Source organism: Prunus persica, chromosome G8, assembly GCF_000346465.2.
Source record: "Prunus persica cultivar Lovell chromosome G8, Prunus_persica_NCBIv2, whole genome shotgun sequence".
In the NCBI taxonomy this organism is placed as follows: domain Eukaryota; kingdom Viridiplantae; phylum Streptophyta; class Magnoliopsida; order Rosales; family Rosaceae; genus Prunus; species Prunus persica.
In genome coordinates this window covers 10736319-10760882 of record NC_034016.1, presented here as the reverse complement: position 1 = coordinate 10760882, position 24564 = coordinate 10736319, and the positions used below count along the sequence as shown (strand labels likewise).

The 24564-nt window shown below is 37.2% G+C and overlaps 2 protein-coding genes and 1 long non-coding RNA gene across 5 annotated transcripts; 1 reads left to right on the top strand and 2 right to left on the bottom strand.

Moving 5' to 3' along the window:
* Positions 1–14975, top strand: LOC109950596. 2 transcript variants are annotated; one of them, XR_002272847.1, is made up of 5 exons: positions 1–864; positions 1083–1173; positions 9395–9462; positions 12520–14249; positions 14356–14975. It is a non-coding gene; the product is annotated as an uncharacterized LOC109950596 (long non-coding RNA). The 2 variants fall into 2 exon arrangements; XR_002272848.1 differs by having other exon boundaries at positions 1080–1173.
* LOC18766907 lies at positions 4228–7241 on the bottom strand. The gene has a single exon (XM_007199048.2). It carries the CDS (start codon positions 6916–6918, stop codon positions 4849–4851), a length of 2070 nt encoding a protein of 689 aa, XP_007199110.1. The 5' UTR covers positions 6919–7241; the 3' UTR covers positions 4228–4848.
* Positions 9218–23880, bottom strand: LOC18767098 (MADS-box transcription factor 23). Of its 2 annotated transcripts, XM_020569986.1 has the most exons (9): positions 23804–23880; positions 23340–23561; positions 16986–17064; positions 11491–11552; positions 10441–10540; positions 10305–10346; positions 10115–10198; positions 9703–9875; positions 9218–9568 (listed from the first exon to the last, which is right to left on the bottom strand). In XM_020569986.1, the coding sequence occupies exons 2-9, from the start codon at positions 23519–23521 to the stop codon at positions 9553–9555; spliced, it is 738 nt and encodes a 245-aa protein (XP_020425575.1). In that variant the 5' UTR covers positions 23522–23561; positions 23804–23880; the 3' UTR covers positions 9218–9552. The 2 variants fall into 2 exon arrangements, with proteins under 2 accessions (XP_020425575.1, XP_020425574.1); XM_020569985.1 differs by having other exon boundaries at positions 9218–9875.

The window sequence follows — 24564 nt, the reverse complement described above, 5'->3', positions numbered from 1 at the left end:
AAAAATTAATGAGAAAAAAAATTTAGGGATTAATCATTCTTAAACAATTTAATAAAGTTGCGGATTCAAATTATAAGTTTGCAAGATTTGAGGAAAAAAAACATTTGAGTCTTGAAATACATGAATAATTGTATTTTAGAGTATGAAAATTTGAGTTTAGCTCCAATATGATTGGAAATGGCCTCAAAGGAAGAGAAATTAGTCTACCAAAATTTTGATATGATTAACGAAAAAGCTCTCTACCAATCGAAGTTTCATGTATCTATAATCTACGTCCAAAAAAAAAAAAAAAAAAAAAAACTGAATATACAATAGGCGGCCAATGCGGCAGTAGCTGCACTACAATCGAATATGGACTCGAAAACCGATGTGTCCTTGTTCCTGCACCCGTACACTAACTTGTACCCGTTTGGGGCCCAAGCGTCATGGACCCACCGTCTTACATTACGCATCCCCAATCCAATCAGCAGTTTCCATACGTATACTGACGCGTAACCTGCAATGACGAAAATACCACCTTCGTCTCCCAACCCAGCCAATTAACCCCCGGGTACAACAGCAACCCTATGAATCCGGCTGCCCACAATTAATCCACCTCCTCACGACCCCACAGCTCCTGAGATATTTTCTTCTCTCTCCACGACACGAACCAAAAAAATCATTATTTTTATGTATAAAAATTTGCAACGCTTGGTTTCGTTCCTTCTGGTTTCTTCCGGATTCGAGTTCTTCCTGATAAACCAGATCGTCGTCTTCTCCTTAACTTGAATTGAGGTTTTTGATCATTCACTCTTCGTTCTCGCTACTGCGATGTCTCAGAGAGCAGCAAATGAAATTTCCATGGCTTCGTTTCCACGCTCACAGGTACCAAAGACGATGAACGACCACACTTCTATACACCTATACATTCATACATATATATATATCTATACACATATAAATACATTTAGTTATGTAAGGGGCATTGTTTATCTGAATATTGTATGGTGCTGTTTCTGTCTATACTGAAAGTATTTCCTCTGGTTTGGTGATCGTTTTTCAAAATTTATATATTTCTTTTCTTTTTTGTTGATTGACAGTAGAGTTTCTGGCTGGGATGAGTATTTGGCGTTAATGGTTTTTGTTTGATCAGTGAGGTTGATGGGCTGCATTGGATTATAATTAGTATGACAGGTAATGAATTACTGCTAAGCACTAATACGTTTAATTGGCTGCCAATCAACTATTATGTTGCCCATAGGTTGCTTTATTATGCAATTGATTGATATATATTTGAAGGATTATAATGTTTTCGGGTCGTAATTTTTCGGTAGAGTAATGGTTGTATGTATATTTGTATGTAAATGTATGCTAATGTTATGTTGCTAGACTAAGATAGTGACCACCAATGACCACACATTCAGATGATAATCAATGATGATGTAATAATGGGCTAGTTAAGTGGTTAAGTAAGCGCATCTATAGACAGTTAAGATGCAACCAACTGGCTTCGCATCTCTGGCATCGGTAGTAGCTAGTCCAGAATAGAGGTGCTATTGTTTGGACTTATTATATCTTCTTCCAAGGGACATATAGATAGGTATGGAGCTTCTAAGTTTTAGATTGCGCATAAAATTTCCACTTTAGAAGTTGGCCATGATTTAAATTTTGATAAAACATATTAATGTGTTGATTATAATGATGAGCCACTGGATTTCTTGCGGGTTTGTGTTTTTATTAAAACATATGTTCCATTGGAAAGGATACGCTAAACCTTCAATTAGTGGATTAGATTAATCTTTACTGTGTAATACAGTATAATTTATCTTAACAGAGGGAGAGGGGAGGGATGGCGTTTTGATTTGAACGTAACTTTTTTATGGACGTACTGTTCACAGTTGTTGTGGTTTCTTTCTTTATTTGAAATAGGAGTTTGCGTTTCTTACAGAAAATATTTGGAAGTATTAGTTTATGCCTACCAAATCCCCAGGGAAAAGCTGAAAAAGAAAGTACATTTTGGTGTTGCCTAGTAAAATGTCTATGTGCAACTAATCTCTGTGAAGAATTTAGGATCATTGGTATGTGTTTCATCTACCTATTGAAAATTATGTTTCTGGATTAATAGATTGGATGACAAATTGTCCAGGCTCTGGTATCAAATTTCTCACCAACTTCTGCACTTAGTTAAGGCAATAACTCATCCTTGTGTGTTCAGTGTATCAAATGTAGAAGTAATAATGTGATGTTGCACTTTTGATCTAAGAATAAGATCATAGATCTTGCTTTACATAAGTATACATGCATAAGTAAAGCAAATTATGAATTCACTAATATGCCTCTTTACATATATACATATGTATACCTGATTAGCATATTAGTTACAATTTCTCAAATGCATAAGTATGGATTAAGTTTCGAAGAAGAGGTGTTTAGAAGTAATGACAATTGTAAGTGGTTAATTTCCTTAGAGAATATGTTCAGGCATAGCATGTAAAATGAATTTAAAGAAGGAATGCAGCCATCTCAACTGGGAGATTTTGATGGAAATGCTTATTCATTTTTCAAAAGAAATGGAGGGACTGGAAATTGGTTTGCATCGCTTCTTAAATCTAAAAGATTTATCAAGGAACAACAATGATGAATACCATACATCATCATTCATAAAAAGAAATACTATACATTATCAATACATAACAAGATGATTTACCCAGGGAATGTATTTTTCTAAGAGTAAATTGTGGCTATTGTCCCTCAACTTTGACCCAATTCTCATTTTGGTCTCCCAATTAAGCTTTCAAATTCTTTAGTCTTCTGGCATTTGCTTGTGTCACTTTGGTCCTTCTATCAAAGTCCGTTTGCTTTGCTTTCAAAATTTTTGGGTAAAATTTGTCCACCCAAATTGTATATAATTTCTTAATTTCTCACCTCCCTTTTTGTTCTCCTATTTGATCCCAAATTGAAGTTGTAATTCACTTCATCCCATATTGAAACTTCAACTTCAGTTTTGGATAAAATAGAAGAAAAGTGGAGGGTGAAAGGTTGGGTAACTATATATATGGTGGGAGGAGACGTTTTAGCCCTTTAAAATGACAGAAAAACTAACAGACTTTTACAGAAGGGCCAAAGTGATACGACGTTAAAAGTTTGAGGACTACAAAATTCAAAAACTGAATTGAGAGACCAAAGTGAAAACCGGGTAATAGTTCAAGGACTATAGGTACAATTTACCCCTTGTTCTAATGTTAGTCATTATGAAGCTTTTTTATCCCAACAAATTTATGAGATGCTATTACTTTGAGGAGGCAAATCATGAATTTGAGTAGAAAGGGTTTGCTGGTTTGAAAATATTAAAATAGTTTCTTTTTCCTTAAGTTTAGTCCCTTGCAATAATCACATTCTGATTCAGGTAGTCTGTTATGCTTGTCGATTTGCTTTATTTGCCTCATTATTTTCTTTTGGGTTTACAAGTTTTCCTCGTTCAAGAGATTTCTAAATATATCTTTATGATCATGTGTCATATGGCTCTACATGTCTTTAAATTTATCTCAAGTTGAGGGAAATCACAATTTTATCATATACTAAGTGTTTCGAAGGGTATATTGGAGTTAACAGAGGTTTTGTCGTTCCTTTTAGTGTAGTTCATCTGGATTATAGTTTTTTTTATATTTGAGAGTGTGTATTGGATATGTACTGCTCGTCCATCCTTTTTGTATTTTTCTTCCATTTTTGTTAAGAAAGCTGGGTTTCTCATTAAAAAAAAAAAGTATGAATGACTATGCTATGACTTATTAGGGGTATATTTGGAATTTTCAAGCAATTTAATAGAAGTGTGGAATGCACTAGTCTTTGCGAGTGTTGGGCTTAAATGGGTGTATATGGTAGAAATTAAGTGCTACAACATTGATTAAAGTTTCAGCACAGTTGAAAATCTTGGGTTAGTGATGCAGAACAACTCGTAGGTTTAGAGTAAACAGCCCGTAAGTTTAGAGTAAACGCTTGAGCAATAGAATAGAGAAGAAATAAGGGATCGAGGAGAAGAATTAGAGATCGAAGAGACGAAGGGAAAGGGAAGGAATCAGAGAGTTTAAAGTAAGGAAATTTATCATTAATCAAGTCTGCCTTAAAAGATTACAAACGACTGTATTTATAGAGGCAAAACCCTTTTTAATCTAGGAAAAGGAAAAGTAAACTTTAAGAAATAGGAAAGCAAATTAACTAATAAGAGATCCTTTTAACAAGAAGGAATCTTTAAGAATTAGGAAAACAAATAAATAATAAGAGATAGGAAAACTAATCCAAGTAGAATTAGGAAAACTAATAATATGCATTCTGCATCATTCTCCCCCACTAAAAAAGAACTCTACACCGGCGAGTAAACCAAGATAAAGGATGACGACGATGTTTGTAAGTATGGATGATGGGAGGATGGGAGGCAGCCAAATCAAGACCATGAAGAGAATCCTGATAATTGTGTAGAAGAGTGGAATCCAATTGCCGAAATTCAACTTCTGTAGTCCAAGTATTCGCAGTAGCAGGCCTTCCAACCCAATGAACCAGAGAGCTGGTAGAATCTCCTGGAGACGAGGCCACAACTTCATGATCTGAGATGTCCTCAATCTGATATGTATGGTCAGAAGTAGGAGAAGGACTACGCGGCATCGGGGGAGGAATGAAACTTGTAATATTATTTACGGTGCAGCTATCAACACACCTTCGCCAGGAACCATCCTTTTTGGGGGTAAGGAGAACTTGAACAACACAAGGGTTTAAACTATGACGAATAAAGCAATTATCCAGCAACACCCGAATTAGTCGAATCAATTCCGCTCGTGCAGAGGGATTCATACGATAATAGGGAAGATCAGGAATTTATGAACCAGGAATAAGGTCAATGGTACGCCGAATCTCTCTCGTTGGAGGTTGCTCATCTGGTAAGTCATCAGGTATGATATTAGAGAATTCAAGGAGGAACTGATGTATGGGTTCGGCAAGCGGTGTGGGGTTGCTGTCAGATTCCGATTTAAGCAATAGAGCAAAGGACACACCAGTGTCTTGCAAGTCGTGTACAAAGTCTACAGATGATAAACTACTCAATCGATGCTCCGAAGCCTTCTCTCTAAGTAACAAGGTTGGTTGAACATCCTTAGTTGGTTTGACGACAGGATTGGAAGGTGTTAGCGTTATGTTCTTTCCCTCATGTTGAAAAGTATATGTGTTCTCTCTACCGCAACTTCTCATACAGCGGTCGTAAAGCCATGGTCGGCCTAGTAGCACATGTGCGACACTCATGGGTAGGATATCACAATAAAGTCGCTCATGACAGGGACCCAATTGAAGAGGAACAAGACATTTTTTAGTAACAGGTAACCTAGTGTTATGTACCCAGCCAACATGAAAAGGATGGGGATGGGGCTCGGCTTGAAGGTGAAGGCGGTCGACAGCAGCTTTAGAGATAACATTCAGTGTACTTCCCCCATCAATAACTAATTGGCATCTATTGGTACCGCAAGGGACATAGGTTTGAAAAATACTTGTGCGTTTCCATGAATCAGGAGGTGGAGGTGTAGATGCTGAATAAATACAACGCATGACACTCACTTGGTGAAACGCCTCCTCACAACAATTATCAAGTTCTGGATCATAAATAGGTTCAAGGGGCTCCACATACACGTCCACACAAGAGTCCTCATTGAGGGAGTTAATGGTTAAAGTTCGGTGTGGACAACGGGAGGCAATGTGGCCCTTAGCATGGCAACGATAGCATTCGATGTGAGCAGCCGTGTATGGGGCTGGTCCTTTTTCTGTTGTGGGTACCGTAGGAGCAAGTGGACCGGCAACGCCATATGTGGAGCTAGGAGTACTACGATTTGGAGTAGGAGTGGAAGAGAGCCCAGAATACCCAGTATATCTACGTTGTGGGCCCAAAAAAGTTTCAGCTTCCAGTGCATGGCAATATGCATCTTCCAAGATATGCGGACAGAATCGACGGACTTCACGCTTGATATCGTCACGAAGACCATGGATAAAGCGAGACATAGTGATGTCGAGTTCTTCACGAATCCCTGCACGTATCTTGTGTTCAATAAAACGAGCGTGGAATTCAGTAACAGTCGAACTTCCTTGTGAAAGGGTCCATAATTGATCATACAATTGATGGCGATAAAAGGTGGGAAGATATTGTTCGCAAAGCTTTAATTTCATCTCGTCCCATAGAGTCACAGGCGGCTGTCCAAATTGATATAGTTGCTCCTCCACCGAATTCCAATATTGTCTAGCGGCGCCCTGTAGCGTCATCTTACCAATGTGAAGTTTATGAGCATCTGTCAAGTTGTACCAGGCGAAATAATCTTCCATGGCTTGAACCCAGTCAAGAAACATTGTAGGATCCCCACGACCATCAAAAGTAGGAGCGGTGGGCTTGATGTGGCGGATGACATCGTTGTCAAATTGGCGAGGGGGATGAGTGCCTTGATCATGTGAAACTGTAGAAGGGCCCGTTGTGTGTTGGGTATAATGGGGCGGTGGCAGAGACCCAAAAGAAAAGGGGGGCTCCAATTGAGCCTTGGGATCATCAAGTGAGAGCCCAGTGGAGCTATGAGGCATGCCGTATGGCACGGCCTTGAGTTTTAGATCCACTGGTGGATTGGGCAGAAGGCCACTTTTTGGTGTTGGCGTAGAGGAACTCGAGAGCAATGCGGAGGTAGAAGAAGGTTCAGCATGTCCAGCCCGAAAGTGATTGATAAGCAACTGAACGGAGTCTTGGAGTTTGGTGATGGCCAGGTCCGTCTTCGAACGATGTGTGGGAGCCTGTACCAACTCGTCTTTGAGGTCAACGCGGAGTTTGGAGAGTTGGGTTTCCATGCCAGTGATATCGTCAAAAACTTTGTCTTGGAACACATGAAATTGTTCTGCAAGGCTAGCCACGATTTGGGGCGCCATGGGAGAGATCAAACGCAAACGAAAGCGAGGGAAGGCTCTGATTACCAATTGATGCAGAACAACTCGTAGGTTTAGAGTAAACAGCCCGTAAGTTTAGAGTAAACGCTTGAGCAATAGAACAGAGAAGAAATAAGGGATCGAGGAGAAGAATTAGAGATCGAAGAGACGAAGGGAAAGGGAAGGAATTAGAGAGTTTAAAGTAAGGAAATTTATCATTAATCAAGTCTGCCTTAAAAGATTACAAACAACTCTATTTATAGAGGCAAAACCCTTTTTAATCTAGGAAAAGGAAAAGTAAACTTTAAGAAATAGGAAAGCAAATTAACTAATAAGAGATCCTTTTAACAAGAAGGAATCTTTAAGAATTAGGAAAACAAATAACTAATAAGAGATAGGAAAACTAATCCAAGTAGAATTAGGAAAACTAACAATACGCATTCTGCATCAGTTAGCTTATAGTAGATGTTTGTGCACTGTTTGGTATTTTAAATTAGAATCAGTGGTTGTGGCTGATCTGAGAGGTTGTCTATAAGACCACAAAATCAATTTTTAAATAAAACATGATTTCGGAGAAATCATGACAATGTAACCATATAAAACCCCGTCTTTGATTTTTAGGATAACAGATGGCTGCTTAACTGACCATCGAGCATTTTGCCAAAAAAGAAAAAACGAAAAGACCATAAAGCATTGCCTTTTCGAATCAGAACTGTACTTGCTAAGCTAAGTCAATTTTACCAGCATATGTCGAACAATTACTAGCTCGTTTTCTCGTGCCTGCTGCTGTTGTTTTTTCATTGCAACTTTTAGTCATTCACACACGACGGACTGGTAGCAGCGAGGGGTATTCCTCTTTGAAATCCTGGGCCTCCAAAAAAGTGAATCTTAGTAGCAGCAATAAATCTTGAGAAGAGCATTTTACTGTTTAAAGTATTAGCATGATTGCCTTCTAAGTCATTAAATATGCACGTAATAGTTGAAGATTTTGTAGTAAAAAATCTCATTAAAACTTTTGGTAGTCCTGTTTTAGATCCTTTACTAGTACAGTGACAAATACTAGGAATGGTTTTATTGTGGAAAAATTCATTGAGCCAACAAACTACTATTTGGAGATTTGCTTTCTGGAATGAAAGCAAATTTAGCAGCTTTCACAAAAGCAGTGAATTATCCTATTCATTAGCTACGGTACCTGATACTGAACATATTGCTGCTGGGGATAGGAATCTTCCATGATGTTTGGAATGTCCATGAAAAGGTCTTTCCTCTTATCAATTTTCATTGCATTATACATTGGGAGTTATGAGAAAGTGCATTATAGAAGTCTTCAGGCACTGTTAATGCATTTAAGATCTCACATCTACAGGATTCTGGCGGTGTGCCTAATTAGTGATAATATAAATCAAAGTTAAATTTGTCTGCTACATGTGCTGGACATTGTGTCGACCAAACATGCCTACATGTGGTTTTTTGTACTATGTCTGTGCGATCATGATACAAAATGTGCATTTAGTGCTCGCATTCTCATTGGGGTATCTCCTAATATGTACAGACCAATTTTATGTAGTTTTGGGTGTTCAACTTCTCAGGGGCCCAAGAGCCAGAAATTCTGGCTTTCTGTCACCACACTTTCGAATGTGCTAGAACAGAGAGGAAATCCTTTTTTTTCTTTTTCCTTCTCTCCATTTTTCAGAATGAATACAAAGTTTACATGAGTGATCATCATTTACTGTTAATCTCACCAGATCTGTCTCTGTAATTAACTCAACTAATAATAATAATAATAATTTGTGAATACTTCTCAAAAATCATATTTAGGAAATATAGTTGGTATATCAGTGTGTCCTAGATATAAGAATGAAAGGAAAACTTAAATCTTTTCTTCCTGTTTATAGATACATGCTACTTCTCATCCATTCTGCATGTTACTCTCTTAGTGTGAATCTGTGGTTTACTTGTTTCAGCAGATTGTGGATCTGTACTTATCCAATCCTTTGAGTAGATGATCATCTGAAATAGTTAAAACAAATGACTGGGTTGTAAACTACTTTTTCTTAATGAAAAATGTTTGTTTTTCCATACATATGTGAAATCATCAGCTAGAAGAAAAAATAAATAAAAAGATAGGGATAGAGGGGCACATAAACTGTAACAAGCATGCTTGGTTCTTGTAGAATTCTCGCTATCTTCTTAAAAGTATCTTCCATGATATGATGCTGTGTCTCCATATTTCTTATGGAACTCTTTTTCCAACAGACTCTTCATTGAACTATTCATAAAGCAACAAATTTTTTGAGAGTTATCCTGTTCGAGTTGCTGATTATTATTCAGGAAAAGAAAATATAGTTAACAATTGACAATTGTTCTCTGATTGATCACAACACATTTTTAATACAGATAATAATACTTCTGACACACAGTGCTTTCCCCTTATTGCATAAATTTACACACCTAATTGGTTTGTCTATTTCTATCACAGATTCTAAAGTTTGTTTCATTGAACATTTCATACCAAAGCTGCTGGTACCTCTGCTGGATGCATTTACTGTAAGTATGACATCTCACTCCTAGAAGATTGTGGTGCAAGTTGACTGCACAATGACAGATAGCCACCCACAGCTGTGAAACAACTTTGCGCTAATGCAGTTGTAATCTGTTGCAGAATTTGAAGAGATATTAATAGTTTAAATAAAATAGTAAGCTTTGCTTATTCTTTCATTTTTTGGGGCATAAGAATCAATATAGTATGCTATAGGTATACATATTGTTAGCAGTTTTAGGACATACCCTAATTTGATTCCTTTTGCTGGTATTTCATTGTTCTGAGGCCGAGGCTGAGTTTGATTCTGTGGCTGGCTTAGCTGCAGATGGATGGGTGTTTGCAAATCATATCCATTAGTGATGGTATATGCAGGTTGGGAACTTTTGTTTTCTTTATTCACACCCCTTGCTCCATAAACCTGAGATTAAAAACTTCTGTTTCAGCCTTTTCCAGAGAAGAAACCTTCGCATTTGCTTATATTATAATTAACATAATGGCCTTATGTTTTTGGCTTGGTGATATCTCATTTAGCTTCTCTCTCTTTCCTTCTACCTGTCATCTGTCTCCTCCCTTTAGTGAAGTATAATATGTGTTAAATAGAAGAGTAGAGCTTAAGGGATACATTTTATTAGTATTATACAGTCTTTTAGACAGTACCTTCTGTAGCAGTTCCGCATTCTCTTTACCTACGAGGTCTAGCTTCTTATACAGTTCCATATTCTCTTGCTGTATGAGATTTCCCTGAAATAAGTAAAAAGAAAGATATAAAATAGGTATAGATTAGGCCCCAAGAACATGAATTAACATAAATGGACTAGGAGAAACTGAGGCAGTTTTCTTTGGTAACCTTCTGGTTCAGTTCTTTTATTTCATCATTTAATATCTGGTCCTGCAGAAAAATGACTGAGTGTCATGCATGTGCTACATAAAGAAGGGATCTTGACAGTATTAACTGAGACTATATAATCCGGACTAGGGCGTACCTTTTTCATCCGGACACCTTTCAAACTTGTCTCCAGTTGGTTTTCCAGGCTCTGTAGGTCTTTGGCACTCAAACCAGAAAGTTCTTCACCCATTAACTGCCTGCAAGTTTATACAGAAACATCCAGCCAATCTTTCATTTGATCTCCAATGACTAGTTTCCAAGCCATAGATACAGATCTTCAATTTCGAAGTATTTTCTAATATGCTGTTTGACTGTTATGTGAATTATGAGAAGTAAAAGATTAAATACCATTCTAGGCAGTCTTATATGTGAAAAAAAGAAGTTATTCTTCAATCTGTGTCTCTAGGATTCTGAAAGTGTTATGGAGATGCTCTGTCATCGCCATTTTTGGGTGTTGAAAAGGAATGTTAGGATTTTTGAAGTAAAAATGTAGAAGGGGGGTAGATTTCTTGTGGGATAGAATGCATTATTTTCTAATATGCTGTTTGACTGTTATGTGAATTATGAGAAGTAAAAGATTAAATACCATTCTAGGCAGTCTTATATGTGAAAAAAAGAAGTTATTCTTCAATCTGTGTCTCTAGGATTCTGAAAGTGTTATGGAGATGCTCTGTCATCGCCATTTTTGGGTGTTGAAAAGGAATGTTAGGATTTTTGAAGTAAAAATGTAGAAGGGGGGTAGATTTCTTGTGGGATAGAATGCATTATTTGGCGTCATTGTGGACTTTAGTTTCTAAAGAGTTTAGTGACATTTCATTTTTTTCTTTTATGCAGATTGGGGGCTTGAAGTTAGTGATAGCTTGAATGGACTTCTTGTGCACTGCTAGTGTATTTCCTTAAGTAATGCTAATTGTTTGTTCTGTTTCTTAAAAAGAAGAAAAAAGAAAAACCTATTTTCTTTACCTCTTCTTCAATGTCAATAGGTTTTGTGGCTTTATCTTTGATAATTGGATGAAGCCTAAATTAGGATGATAACCTTTTGAATAGGCAGCCTGATAGGCAATTTTATTATGCATTTCAACATTTTGGTACGTCCTATCAAATTGCTAAGCTATGTGGAAGATTCATTATAGAGCAATGACTGTACCTGTGGCATTCTTGTAAGTACTGCAATTGTTGCCTCAAGCTTGCTGCCTCCCTTTGCCAAAACTAGCAAGTACAAAACCAAAAAGTATTTTTAGACGAGCATGAAATGAGTAGCAGAACGTAGTTCAAAATGTTAGAGAATACTATATCCCAGGAATTTGAAGCATGCACTAAAATTTAATATCTTGGCCTTCTTCACTAATCCCTAATTGATTTTGTGTGGGTTGTTCTAACTTCTAACATTGTATACAAAAAATTCATCCACGTTTTGGGCTCATTTTGGTTGCGTGTGCTTTATAAATTGACAGTTAACTTGAAATCAGGAAAGACATGGACTAAATAACAGTAAACTTGACAGTTAGGTGGATTGTAACTTTATTGTTGTGTATCACAACAAATACCCTTAAAATCAGGAATGAGATCAACTAGGGAGGAGTAGTTGATCCGATTCCAATTCCTTGATCTAAGTTCCTCGATTCATAGCTTCCCCCATTCCTGGTAAGTATGCATGCCATAAAAGGAGATTGATTCCTAATAGCAAAATTCCTGAATTGGATTTCCTAACTGCCTGGGACTTACACTTGTTGGATGTGGATTTGAGCATATCTTTTAGTTGCTATCAACTTGCCCTGTAACTAATTTAAGTATAAATATTTTTAGCAATTTTCTGAATCAGTTTTTATAATTGTACCAAGTACCAAGTTTAAGTTTTTCAGTTATCTATTGTTCTTTGGTTCTCACAGTGGAGGTTTCTTAACAATATCGTAACTTCTGGTTGGTCTTGAATTGTGGTTGTGGACAGATATATGGGATACTTCAAAACATGCTTTGGTTTTTGTTTTGTTGTTCTAGTTGGGTCTAATTAGGGATCACCTTGTCCCTATGTTGTAATTTTCTTTCCTATTCAATGAATACCTTGTTTTCTATCAAGAAACAATTGCAATATTTCATCATCATAGTTGAAATGATGACATTTGGAGTACTCAATGAACAAACTTTTAATTGACACAGCATGCTGATGCATCTGCAGATATGTAGACATGTGATGCCTTCTCAAGTTCAAGGTCCGGCTATTATAGAGAGTTAGACGCTCACTATATTACGCACTGTATGGTGGTTTGGATATCTAACAGCAGATCATGGATTATTGAATTAAACAAAAGAGCTGCTGGTCATTGGTCACTGTTTAATTGATTTAATGGAAAGTGGAAGTTGAGGAGAACAAGTATATGTGGACCGTAGAGAACCTGCAGAATGGCATCAAGAATAACCTTGTAATTGACCATGGTTACTGGTTGAGGGAACATTTGGTTTATGCCTACAATGTTACATTACTTTAGTTTAGATTCGGTTATTTAGAATAGTTTTGCAGGGAAACCTAGGAGGCTAAGCTTTTTTAGATGCATGTTAATGTAAGTGCATGAGCCTACAGTTAAACATAAATTGTGTGAAGGAAGCTTAAAACTAGGCAAGTAGCTTGTAAGACATTGCATTTAGTTGTTCGGCAGCTCACTTGAACAACAATTAACAGAATAGCACTTGAATGTAAGCAGAAAGTAGGAAGAGTGGTGTCTCTTTTAGCTTAATGATGGCGGAAAACAGATAAAGCATTTGGGGTTCATCCCTTCACATATAGAAAGGATTGCAATTGATTTCTAATGAGCCATTTGGATAAGCTTCATGACTAGTTGAGGAATTGTATCTCGTCAGTTTTCTCATAAATTATAGGAGGCTTCAGGCATAGGTTTTGTTGAGTTATTTGGTTGGGTGAGTGCACACTTGCAGGATTCAAATTTTTGTAAAGATTATGATGTCATTGATATGCTCTGCCTAACTAGTGACAAAGTGATAGTTATTAGGGATATCTTGTTTTTGTTTGGCTATGGAGAATTATGTCATCTACGTCCATGTGAATTCTCATTGAACAGCTCTGTAATCTGGTCATAGATGTTTCTTATCAGTTCCTAGAGGAAGAACCAAGTATAAAATAAGGATCTTATTGACCTTTGTTAATGTACTCTAACTGGTGGCCTAACATTGCATCAGAAAATGTTCTGTCCCATTGAGTAAGTTGTACTTATTCTGACTTCTCTTTTTTCTTGTGATACTTGGATTTGATGGGCATCTCATTCATCCTACTTGTATCATTTCTAATATAGATTTGTTGCGTATATTTGAAAATAAAAAAAGTAAGCAAGAGCAAGTGCAAAGAAGACTTGTAGGGCATCAATTATAGATCATATGCTTAGAGATAAAAAAAAATTCATTTCTTTTACCCACTCATTATAAAATTTGATCTTCCTTATGTTACATACACATGTGCATGATCGCATGCCTGCAAACACACACACAAATGTGCACATGCAAAGATTGGAGTAATTCTCAAAATTCTCTAGCTTATGGCCATGACTTGAAATTAAATTTACATGCATCTGTGCACAATATGAATTGTTTTGGACGCCATTCAGGTGCATCTCATATTTCTAGCTATGGCCTCTTATATTTAACACTTGAATGTTTTTAATTTCTTGTTTGATCTCACATGTGCATCTTCTGCGGGCCCTAATGGTCAGCTGTTTGCTTATTTAAGCTTACACTAAATGCGGTGACTACTGTTTGGTTAGAGTTGTTAAGAGCAGGTGACTGTATCATTCTACTGATGGAACAGCAAGAACGCTAACCAATGGCTCACGCTTAGCTGAAATTCAAGGATGTTACCTGCCGCGCATAGAGCAATTGATAACAACATTTCACTGTTTGGTAAGTTTTTCAGAAGTGCCACAATGTTGTTTAGTAAATTCCAATTACTCACTCTCTTTGCTGTAATCTAATAGCTCTCACCTTTTTCTCTTCATCTTAATCCCAGAATATTCATGCATACGGAAATCGCTTGCCAACTTCATGTCTGTCGCCATTTGGTTCCAGCATAAAAAGATTTTTCATTCTTCACTTGTTTCTTCAATTTGGTTGCACATCACTAAAGAAATTCTCTTGGGATGTGTTGCTTTACATTTCCAGAATCCATATGTTGGCACAACTGGAAATTGAATTATGCCTTCCACCGTACTGCTGACCTAGTCTAAAGTTTGCCGTTGGATCAATACATGAACTTCTTTCTTCTTGTTTCAGAATTCTGACTCCCGGAAACCTTTGGTTAATTAAATTTCAGGCTGGTAGTACTGCACTATCTATCATCTTAGGAATAAAAGGCCCTCCAATTGGAATTAAGTTGGAATAGTCTGGAATTGCTTGTTATTCCAGACAAACGAACTATTATTCAATGGAATTATGCTGAAGCTTGTGCTTGGAATTCATGGTGCCATCAAAGCTTCAGCACCAACATACTTTCTCTTAAACTTTTGTTCTTTTCTTCTGCAAATGCAAACAAATGGGCATTAGCTCAAGGTGTTGCTTTATTGCAAATGGAATATTGTACAGAAGATCAGTTTACGCACCTCTTGGCATAGCATCTACATTTTCCCTTTATCTACTATCCCTAGAAGACCGGCTTCGTCTTTAAATTCACACGTTCGTGTTTGTATTGATTCCACCATGACTTCATACTGGTGTATGTTTGACCTAGAGCAAGGCACTGAGGGTATTTTAGATAAAGATTGAACCCTGTCATTCTGGCTGTGTTCTTTTGAAGAGTGGTTGAGATATGGCTAGTTCTCTTCTGATAAGGGAAAAATTCTAGGCTTGATCGCTAAGGCATTTTATTTAATTAGAAAACCCCTTGAATTATTACTAGTACCAAATTTTTGCTTCTGATGGAAGTTTAGAATTGCAATTTCAACCTAGTGCTGTAATTGCTGCCATTTTCTAGAACTTAAATTAAGCTTGAACAAGTTGTTTGAAACTCCTCCGTTAACTTTGAACTTAAATTATGTAAACTAGATGAGAAAGAAGCTTTGTCAAAGCAGTCTATTGATCTCGAAATCATTAGGTAAACTTATCTCCCTCTACACCTCTTCTGCACAAAGCTTTTTGAACTACTTTCATACAAGATTTCTCACTGCTCAACAAGGCTACCAACATCTTCGAAAGATTTTGTCCAGCAGGATTGGGTGCTAGGTTCTATGAAAAGAGTGAAAGAAAATTGGTACTGGGTCGCAGATGTTACATTTTGAGTCACTGAGTTTTCATATAAGAATGCAAGAATGGAGAAAAGATTATGATTTTCAATAAACTGAAGTTCATGAATTGTCTTCTGGATTGAATTTGAACTCAACATCCCACTCTGATCAAAAGATTACCATTTGACTTCTGCCGTTCATCACTATGTAGGGCATTCCAGATTGCACTGGTCTTTTGTTGATGCAATTTACTAAGGTGGTAGTTGGCCGGATGGAATTCTTGGATTCTGCAACCCTATCTTAATCACGCCACTAGAAAATAGCTGACGAATAGGTTCAAAAAACACAGAGATGAACACTTTATATCTTCTTCCTTTATTTGAAAGCATTGCATGCATCACTACTTTTTCATTTTCCCTCCCCGTTGCATTGTAGTGTGGGAGCCCGACAATCCAAGTTCAAATAACACTTTCTAGATCTCCACTTCTTTTTGCTATTCTAACTTCTGTATCAGAACCTAACTGCAAAGACAGCGTCATGAAATAAGATCGGACTATGATTTTAATGTTCCAAGTATCTTAACCAAACACAAGGTTTTGATTCCTCCTCTTCCATGTTCCTTTTCCTACCTGGGATTCGCAGTTGATTATAGTCGCATTGCAATAGCATGCACTGTCTTTTTGCTTTGCTGTTCACTTGCTTCACAGCGCTTTTTGAATCCTGAATGACCTTATATATCCACCGCACCGCTCTTCCAACCCGAGTTTTTTCACTTTCTGATATATAATTGTGTTCAGGCTTTCAATTTTACATATTTTAGACCTTTGGAAAGTGGTGCACTTGTTTGATTTCTCCTGCAACTTTAATGGTTTATTGATTTATTTAGCTTCTTTCTCTGTTGCCTTTTAATTAAGCCTCTCTTCCCCGTGTTTCAAGCGGCAAAATAAATTCCACGAAGAATGTTGCGCAAACCAGAAAATAGAGCTTTATGTTTTTTGTAATGTTTTAAAGTTTGTGCATTCGTCTCTCAGAAACTTGCAATGGAAACTTTTAGTAACGTGTGTGATCCTACTTCCATAATGTTAATTCATTTGAAAATTCAGCATTTCAAACTATCTAAAACTAATCCTGCTAGGTTTTTTTTCCAGAAAATTTAATTCTTGACTAAGAAACACCACCTGCTCTTGGAGAATCGGCTTCAGCCGTTCCCATGTTTAGTTTTCCAGTCTCTCTATAAAGTACTTAATGCAACATTGTTGAAGAGGGTTTTATGCTTTTTAATATTTGCTACTATAAATAAGCAAAACTATATATCTCTGTAATTAAAGAACTGATGTGATTGCACATTGGTATTATGCCTCTATTTATGCAGGTTCTCAACAGAACAAAATTGGAGTATTTGTTGGTTAGGGATCTTTACCTTGACTTCTGAAGCAGGATTCAACAGCTGATGATGTTCCTCCTTAAGTTTGTTAAAACGATCGATTACCGATTTCATGCTGATAAGAGGAGTCATGACATTATGGTCAGTCGATGCAACGATCACGTACTTTGCGAAAATTTCTAAGGTTATGAGAGTGCAGATTATAGTTAATGTAAAGAAATTAAGAAATTAAACAAACACATCCTATCAATATACATTAAATTTGATGGTAATGATTTCTACTCTATTTCTCAGTTGGATTTGTGTTATTGTAGTGATTGTAATACTGATACAAATACACGACAGAGATGTAGACGGTAAATACTACCGAGTATTTTGGAAAGAAAAAAAATTGTTGATTTGATCTCTGATTAATTTTGCAACTAAACTACAATTGACGGACAATGTCTTATATAGAAAGGCAGAAAACAAATGCAAGGAAGTGCTATTTATTTCTACTAGCCACCAAAAAAAGTGCAATTGGTTTGTACCCTCATCCGTTAAGAACAATGGAACACTTAAAACATAGAAACTTCTGCATTCTTATTGGACTAATTTCAATTTGAATTCAACAATTTCATGAAGAATTCAGTGCTAATACTTCCTCATGCTTGAAGGATAATGTCTATTGGCATTCTCCTTTGCATTCTGCTTTATGCTGATTTTATCCTTTTAGTTTTCACAGGTTTGTAAGCTACTTGGTCTCCAATGCGATCTTTCTACCGGTGCATGGTTCCGGCCTGCAATAGCCAAATGCATAAATGTCTTCACATCCCCTTCACCCCCGGATATTTTAGGGTGTCTGAGGCTGAAGATTTTAGAAATCCCTTAAATATTACAAAATGTTTACAAAATGACGGGTTAGGGTTGAATAGTACTCAAACAGCACGAACACAATGACATGTCTTGGTATTTATCCTCTAGTTTCAATACCTAACTAACTCTCTTCCATAGTTTCTGAGCAAATTCTTAAGCCTCAACAGGTCTTCCATAGTTTCTTAGCTAGCCTTTGATACCATGAAGAAAGTTGAGGAAAATCAATTGGCAATGTGAGAATCGTCCATCTCCTTATAAGCTCATATTATTAAGTCACTTAGCTTTTCAAGATGAGACAAATACTCTCAACACATAAATGAATTCTTCAAATTCCATTTGATCCGACCAACATTCGCCAGAAAGTATCAGAGGTCTATATATAATTAGAGATCAAGAGCTTGGTCAGTTGGCTCACATCACATGGGCTGCATCCATCAAGGTTGGTGGCAATGTCCAAAGGCCCGACGGTGAAGACACAATACTCTCAACACATAAATGGCTTCTTCAAATTCCATTTGATCCGATCGACATTCACAAGAAAGTATCAGAGGTCTATATATAATTAGAGATCAAGAGCTTGGTCAGTCGGCTCACACGGGCTGCACCCATCAAGGTTGGTGGCAATGTCCAACCGCCCGACGGGGAAGACACAATACTCTCATAGCATGACAAACTCAACACCTAGCCCCAAGGATAACGTTTCTGTCGGCCTATGTAATGACAGAAAACCTGGAAAGAAATACGACGTAGGTACCAAAATAGCCATGTATAATTCTTAAGATCAAATTGCATAGGTTTTTTTTTTTTTTTGTGGGTGAAAAAGAAAATGAGCTTTTCCTCGAAGTATGCAGTTGGATTTATGAATGCATGCAACCTTCCTTCTACTCATTTCCAATAACCAAAGCCTATAATACTTTTAACTCCTAAAAAATCCACTTCCCGTTCAACATTACTCCAGTTTCTGCAGATTTCATACTCTAACCCTTGAGGGAGGAGACAACCAACAAACTAGCTCTGGAAACATTATGTAACAACCCAAGTGGTTGCATGCATGCATCCTTCCTTGATGGACCCATGTAAAACGCCCATAAGCATGCTTTAGCTAAGCTAGTTCTTATCCATTTCACCACCCAAAATCTAAAGTTGTAGAATCCCGAGGCCAAAGGGACGTATGGTTGTAACTTTGAACATAATTCTAAATCCAGAATCCAGCTTTCAAAATTACTGCAATTGGTGTTGTAATAAAACCATTGGTGGAAACCGACCACCCTTGAACACACGAATTAATAACCAGAAAAAAATTCATTGATCGCCACGAAAATGGAAAGAAGGAAGGAATCGTAGTACCAAAGTCATGACTAATTTAACGTGCTTACGTACCTATTATTCACATAGAGCCGACTTGATTAGATTTATAAATTAGATCCCTACAAGGCTATATATAGCACTAGCCGTTCGTCTGAGACTCTCTACTTTTTAGTTTTTTTTTTTTTTTCAATCTTCATTTCACGCCCTTCGGTATAACTCTTTGTCAGCGGGTGCCTTCAATTCTTCAACCCACCATCTAAGTACCCTAGGTCTCTTTCCAAAAGTATCAGCTCGGGTTGGCATTTGAACTCTTAGGCCTTTCTAAGTACCCTAGGTCTCTCCAATGCATAGCCCAAGTGGGATTTAGGAAAATCATAATCTCCCTTTCCTCATGCCCTTAATAACTTCACTAAGGGGATTCACACTTATCATATATATACCAATTGGGAGCCTTTTTGATCCGGACACAAAGCCAGGCACTCCACATCACACAAAGGAGGGAAAACGCATAAATCCAAGTTTTTACATGTTCTAAAGTGCTAGCCTTAGCCCTAGCTTCATAAAAATAAAAATAAAAAAGTGCTAGCCCTAGTTAACATTTAGGTTTCTGGGGTCATACTAGGGATGGCAACGGGTCGGGTAGAGGCTGGGTATGACAATACCATCCCCATCCCCGCTCCCGTCCCTGAACCCATCCCCGTTTATTAGGTTTCGGGGAATTCCCATCCCCGTCCCCGTCGGGGGACTATTCCCCATACCCGCCCCGAATCCCCAATTTTTTTGCATAAAAAATATTTATCATACATTTTAACATTAAGTTTCATATTAAATTATCATTCAACACATCCAAATTAACTATAAAGTTCAACTCAAGTATTCAAAATCACATCAATATAAAATTCCATAGAAAATTAGGAAGAATTAGGATAGGAAAGTTAACTTAGGGTTAAACATAAATATTATAATTATATATTTATTTATTTAAATATAAACATATATATTCTCGGATCAGGTTCGGGGATGGGGATGCCAATACCATCCCCTCCCCATACCCGTCACGGATTTTTCAAGTTTGGGAATCCCCGTACCCGATACCCATTTAGCTCCGAAATCTCCTCTCGTTAGGGTCAGGGACCCACCCCTACAGGCATTTTTGCCATCCCTAGGTCATACTGAATTATTACTTGAGATCTCTGCAAGACATAACTGATGTGAGACACGGTTCCTCTACTTAACGTATGATAAAACAGTTTTGCTTATGAGGCTTAGAGGAAAGATAGGTTTTATCTATGTGAGACAAAAAGCCATTTGCTTTCGAACTTCCAACAATGCATCTAGCGACAAATCCAAATTTTCCAATAACACATGTGGACACCACGCTCTTTCTTACTAGTAGAGAGCGTATTCAAAAAATTTCCCTTGCTCAGTCACACAAGACAATGGCTTGTATACTATCTGCAAAGACCTATGTTGCGAATTGATACATCAGTATCTGGAACAGATGACATAGATGATTGAGTAGCAACTTGGCAGACATAAGCCTAGAAAAAAACAAAAATATGACCAAGGTTTAGGCTCCAATCTCGTATTTGAGCTCATCACCTGTCGTTTCGAAGAGAACAGCAAGACTAGTTTAAAAACATTTGAAGTGTTAAAGGGTAATTTTGATATTTTGTTTCCAATTAGGATTCCTAGTAATCTAGGGTTTGAAGTAGTATTAAACCAACTTTAGCTATGTGATTATCGTGGTTATTCATATTATATCATTATCAATAAACTTTGAGGTTTCTCTCAACTTTCTGGTGGATTCCAATCTTTCATGTTCTAAGGTCATTGCTTGATTGCCTTACCTTTAATAACGTTATGTCACGGTGGAGAAATATTTGTATGTTACACATACACCACCTACCTCATGTACCATCCAATAGATATAGGACATGTGGAATTATTCTCCAATTTACTGCATTGCCTTTTATGATTTGTAGCCGGTTGCATTGGAAATATTCCACATGTCCTATATCTATTGGATTGTACACCAGCCATGTGGTGTACTCGAAATAACCAAAAATTACTCCCTTGTGTGTCATGTACTTGGTTATACAACTCTTTGAATGGGGCAAGTCTAAGTAAGAAGAAAAGAGATGAAGATAGCAAAATCTTATCTCTATAGGCAATCATGATAATTAGGTTGATGTGAAGCCAAATGGAGTCATGAGGATAATAAATTAAGGGTTCTCTTCTAGCACATATAAGGGCATGCATATTTGACAATGCTTTTGGAAGGGATATAAGCACTTTCACATAACCAAAAGTACTTCTGACTGTGTAGGCAACCTAAAAGTGTTTCTAGATTATAAAAGTACTCTTTTGTGATTTCTGGAGAAAAACGAGTACTTCTAGATTATAAAAGAACTTTTTAGTACTTTCTGGAAAAGCACTACAAAGTGCTAATCATGTGGTTTTAATAATAGGGAGAAGTGTTTATACTTTCCCAAGCAGGCATTGTGGTAGCATCCGCATTTAGTGGGAGTTAAAAATAGATTATCATGATGAGTGAAAGAAGACAGTATATAGGCATTTTTAATATCCAATGATACTTTTCCTACACTTGATTGAGGCATTGAATTTCTTAAGATTCTATTGAGAATTAAGCATTCAAACGGCTAGGACAATAGAGTCTCATTGAACATTAAGCAATCATCTTTGGTGAGAGAATAGAATTCAGGATTCTAAACTTGGAGATTACGAATATTTTGTACCGTGTGAATGATCTCCCCACATGGTTGTTGTCGACCAGGTTGTCAAAAATGAGGTCACTTATAAAGTTATAGTGGCTTTGTCGATGATTGGTGGTTCTTCAATTAATCTGTTGCATCTTTTTTTGTTTTTCTCTTTTGTTCATGTGTGATTGTCTCCATCAAATCACAAGATATATGTTCGTCTAAACAAAAGATCTTGGGGAAATTTTTATCAACATAGTTATGATTCATTAGTGGGATAATTAGCACTAATGACCATGCCCCATTGGCCTTTGCCATCACAATCCTCAAACTTTTATTCAAGTTCATTTTTTCACATGACAAACTTGGAGCTTCCACTGGTAGAAGGTATTTACCCTAAGATTAAGTCCAAAGTTTGTACCAAGAAAATATATTGTTGAGTTATGAATTCTTCCTAAAGCTTGAGTCTGCTCACCCTCTTTCTTAATCTAGGCCCTAAGCAATCTTGAATCTGTACGATCTTCATCCTTCTGTTTCGTGAGAACCCGACTCGACAAACTACAAAGTCCTCACTTATAAATTGATTGATGATCAAGAAAACTTCATTTTAGTTGAATATAATCTGTTAAGGCTAAAGAAAGACAATAAGGACATCCAACACAGTCATTATATGGACGTCAAAATATGCGTGCATGGGCTTGCATGGACACTTTTTTCCCTAGTAATTCAACACAGGAAAAAGGAACTCTCTCTCTCTCTCTCTCTCTCTCTCTCTCTCTCTCTAAATATAAAATGTAAAGAGAAGAATACGATCCAAAATTGATGGTGAGGAAAGGACTCGTAGTTAAGAGGGATATGCATATATACACCTAAGGACCCCCTCTTCGTTAGACATTACTAATTAACTACATTTAATTTATTTTAGTTTATAACATAAAATCAATCATTTCCCTATTATCAGTTCAAAACATCAGCTTCTGCCTATCAAAAGGGCAGGAAGATTCACACAATTGAAGCTTATATAGAGCACACTGTGAGAAGCATTCACAAATAATTCCTCCCCACAGATATAACTTACTTTCTAAGTGCCTATGCCTATAGAAACCTGCATAAAATATTCCATTTATCCCACACCTTCGGGTTTACGGAGACTAGAACCGAAAAATTTCGCATACCAACAATAAAATTCCCTCCAAACGAAATTAAAAGGAAGAAAGATTGATGTATGTTGTAAAAAATAATCCCATGACAAGTCCACTACTGGCCTCAGATCCCATGCTAGAAATAAAGCATAAATTCCAAAGCTAACTAAACCATAAATTCACCTACTAAACTTGCTTTAGTAGCTAGGAAAATTGGGATGATGAGATAGACAAATTAAACCCACAAAGATTAAGCAGTAGCTGCAGTTCAATGACAAGTCAATCCAATCAAAAAATAAATATGCAATATAATTTGAGAGAGAGAGAGAGAGAGAGAGAGAGGGAGAGAGAGAGAGAAATCTAACCTAGTGCTAGCATAATCGTAAAGCCTGCCGGTGCTAGAGAAGATGATCAGTCCAACCTCAGCATCACAAAGGATTGATAGCTCCTTAGCCTTCTTAAGCAACCCATTCCTTCGCTTCGAAAACGTCACTTGCCTACTGGTGGAGTTGTCAATCCTCCGAATCACAATCTTGCCTCTCCCCATCACCTCTTCTTCAAACAATCTCCCCTCTTCAATTTCTCCCCTAGATCGGTAGAGAGATATAGACTTTAAATTACTCACAAAACTTGAACAAAACTTTCCGATTTTTCCCTAAATGGGTATAACCAAATTACCTCACCAAAACAAGCCAGAAATAGCACAACAATAACTTGAACCAGAAAAGAGATCAAGAAGAAGCAAGAAAACCCAAAAGAACAAAGATCATAATTTTCCCAAAAAAGAACTTTTTCTCCAAATAGCAAGGTTTGTATAAGTAGAGCTTACTTGCAAATGAGCTAAAATCAGTAGAGCCTCCCTTCTCTCTCCTTAATTCCTCAGATGTGCCTACAATGCTTTATATGGAAAGTCACCAATTCTCTATAAGAAAAAAAAACCCTTTTATTTGAGGAAACCATGGACCAGGCTGCACCCGAAACCACTTGGTGGTTTAAAACTCAGGACCACATAGCCCACTTGCTCGAGTACATTAAAACCATACTACTCGCCTTTTGAGGCCTACACTTTGTCGGGTGAATCAAACTCAGGCCTGTTGACCAGCGTGACAGGATCGGGGGAATAGTTAAGGTTACGAGAGAGGGACTGGAAGGGCACGTGTAAGCAGGAGAGAGCGGGTGCACGCAAGTGGACGTCAGAGCGTGGGGAACCTGGCATCCTCGGAGTCTCAGAGTAGGCCCGGGATTCGTGGTTTGTAAGAGCGCACAAATGATGGGAGGAGGTGACGTATAGATGAGTGACACGTTTTGGTATTGGAAACCGAGGGCGGTCTCTTCCTTTTTTGGGGAGGGTTGGGTTTCTTAATTCTGATTGGTTTGCTCGTTACTATAGTCTACACCCAGCTGTTCTTGTACCCTATTTCTCATAAAAAATTGGATTGTGTGTAATTTTATAGGGTTGTGACGGGATGTTTTTTTTTATCTATTCATTGGTATAATGACTGGTGTTCACATACATCTCGACTCTGTGATGATTATCAATCGTTGATGTATATTATGTTAAAATAAGTAAACGGTTGATAATCATCTAAA

Excerpts from the sequence above, each read along its gene's own strand:
- LOC18766907 (XM_007199048.2), bottom strand. The coding sequence starts at position 6,918 with ATGGCGCCCCAAATCGTGGCTAGCCTTGCAGAACAATTTCATGTGTTC.
- LOC18767098 (XM_020569985.1), bottom strand. The coding sequence starts at position 23,521 with ATGGGGAGAGGCAAGATTGTGATTCGGAGGATTGACAACTCCACCAGT. Across the intron at positions 10,541-11,490 it reads TACTTACAAGAATGCCACAG|GCAGTTAATGGGTGAAGAAC; the intron begins GTACAGTCATTG and ends ATAAACTTGCAG. Across the intron at positions 10,199-10,304 it reads TAAAAGAACTGAACCAGAAG|GGAAATCTCATACAGCAAGA; the intron begins GTTACCAAAGAA and ends TACTTATTTCAG.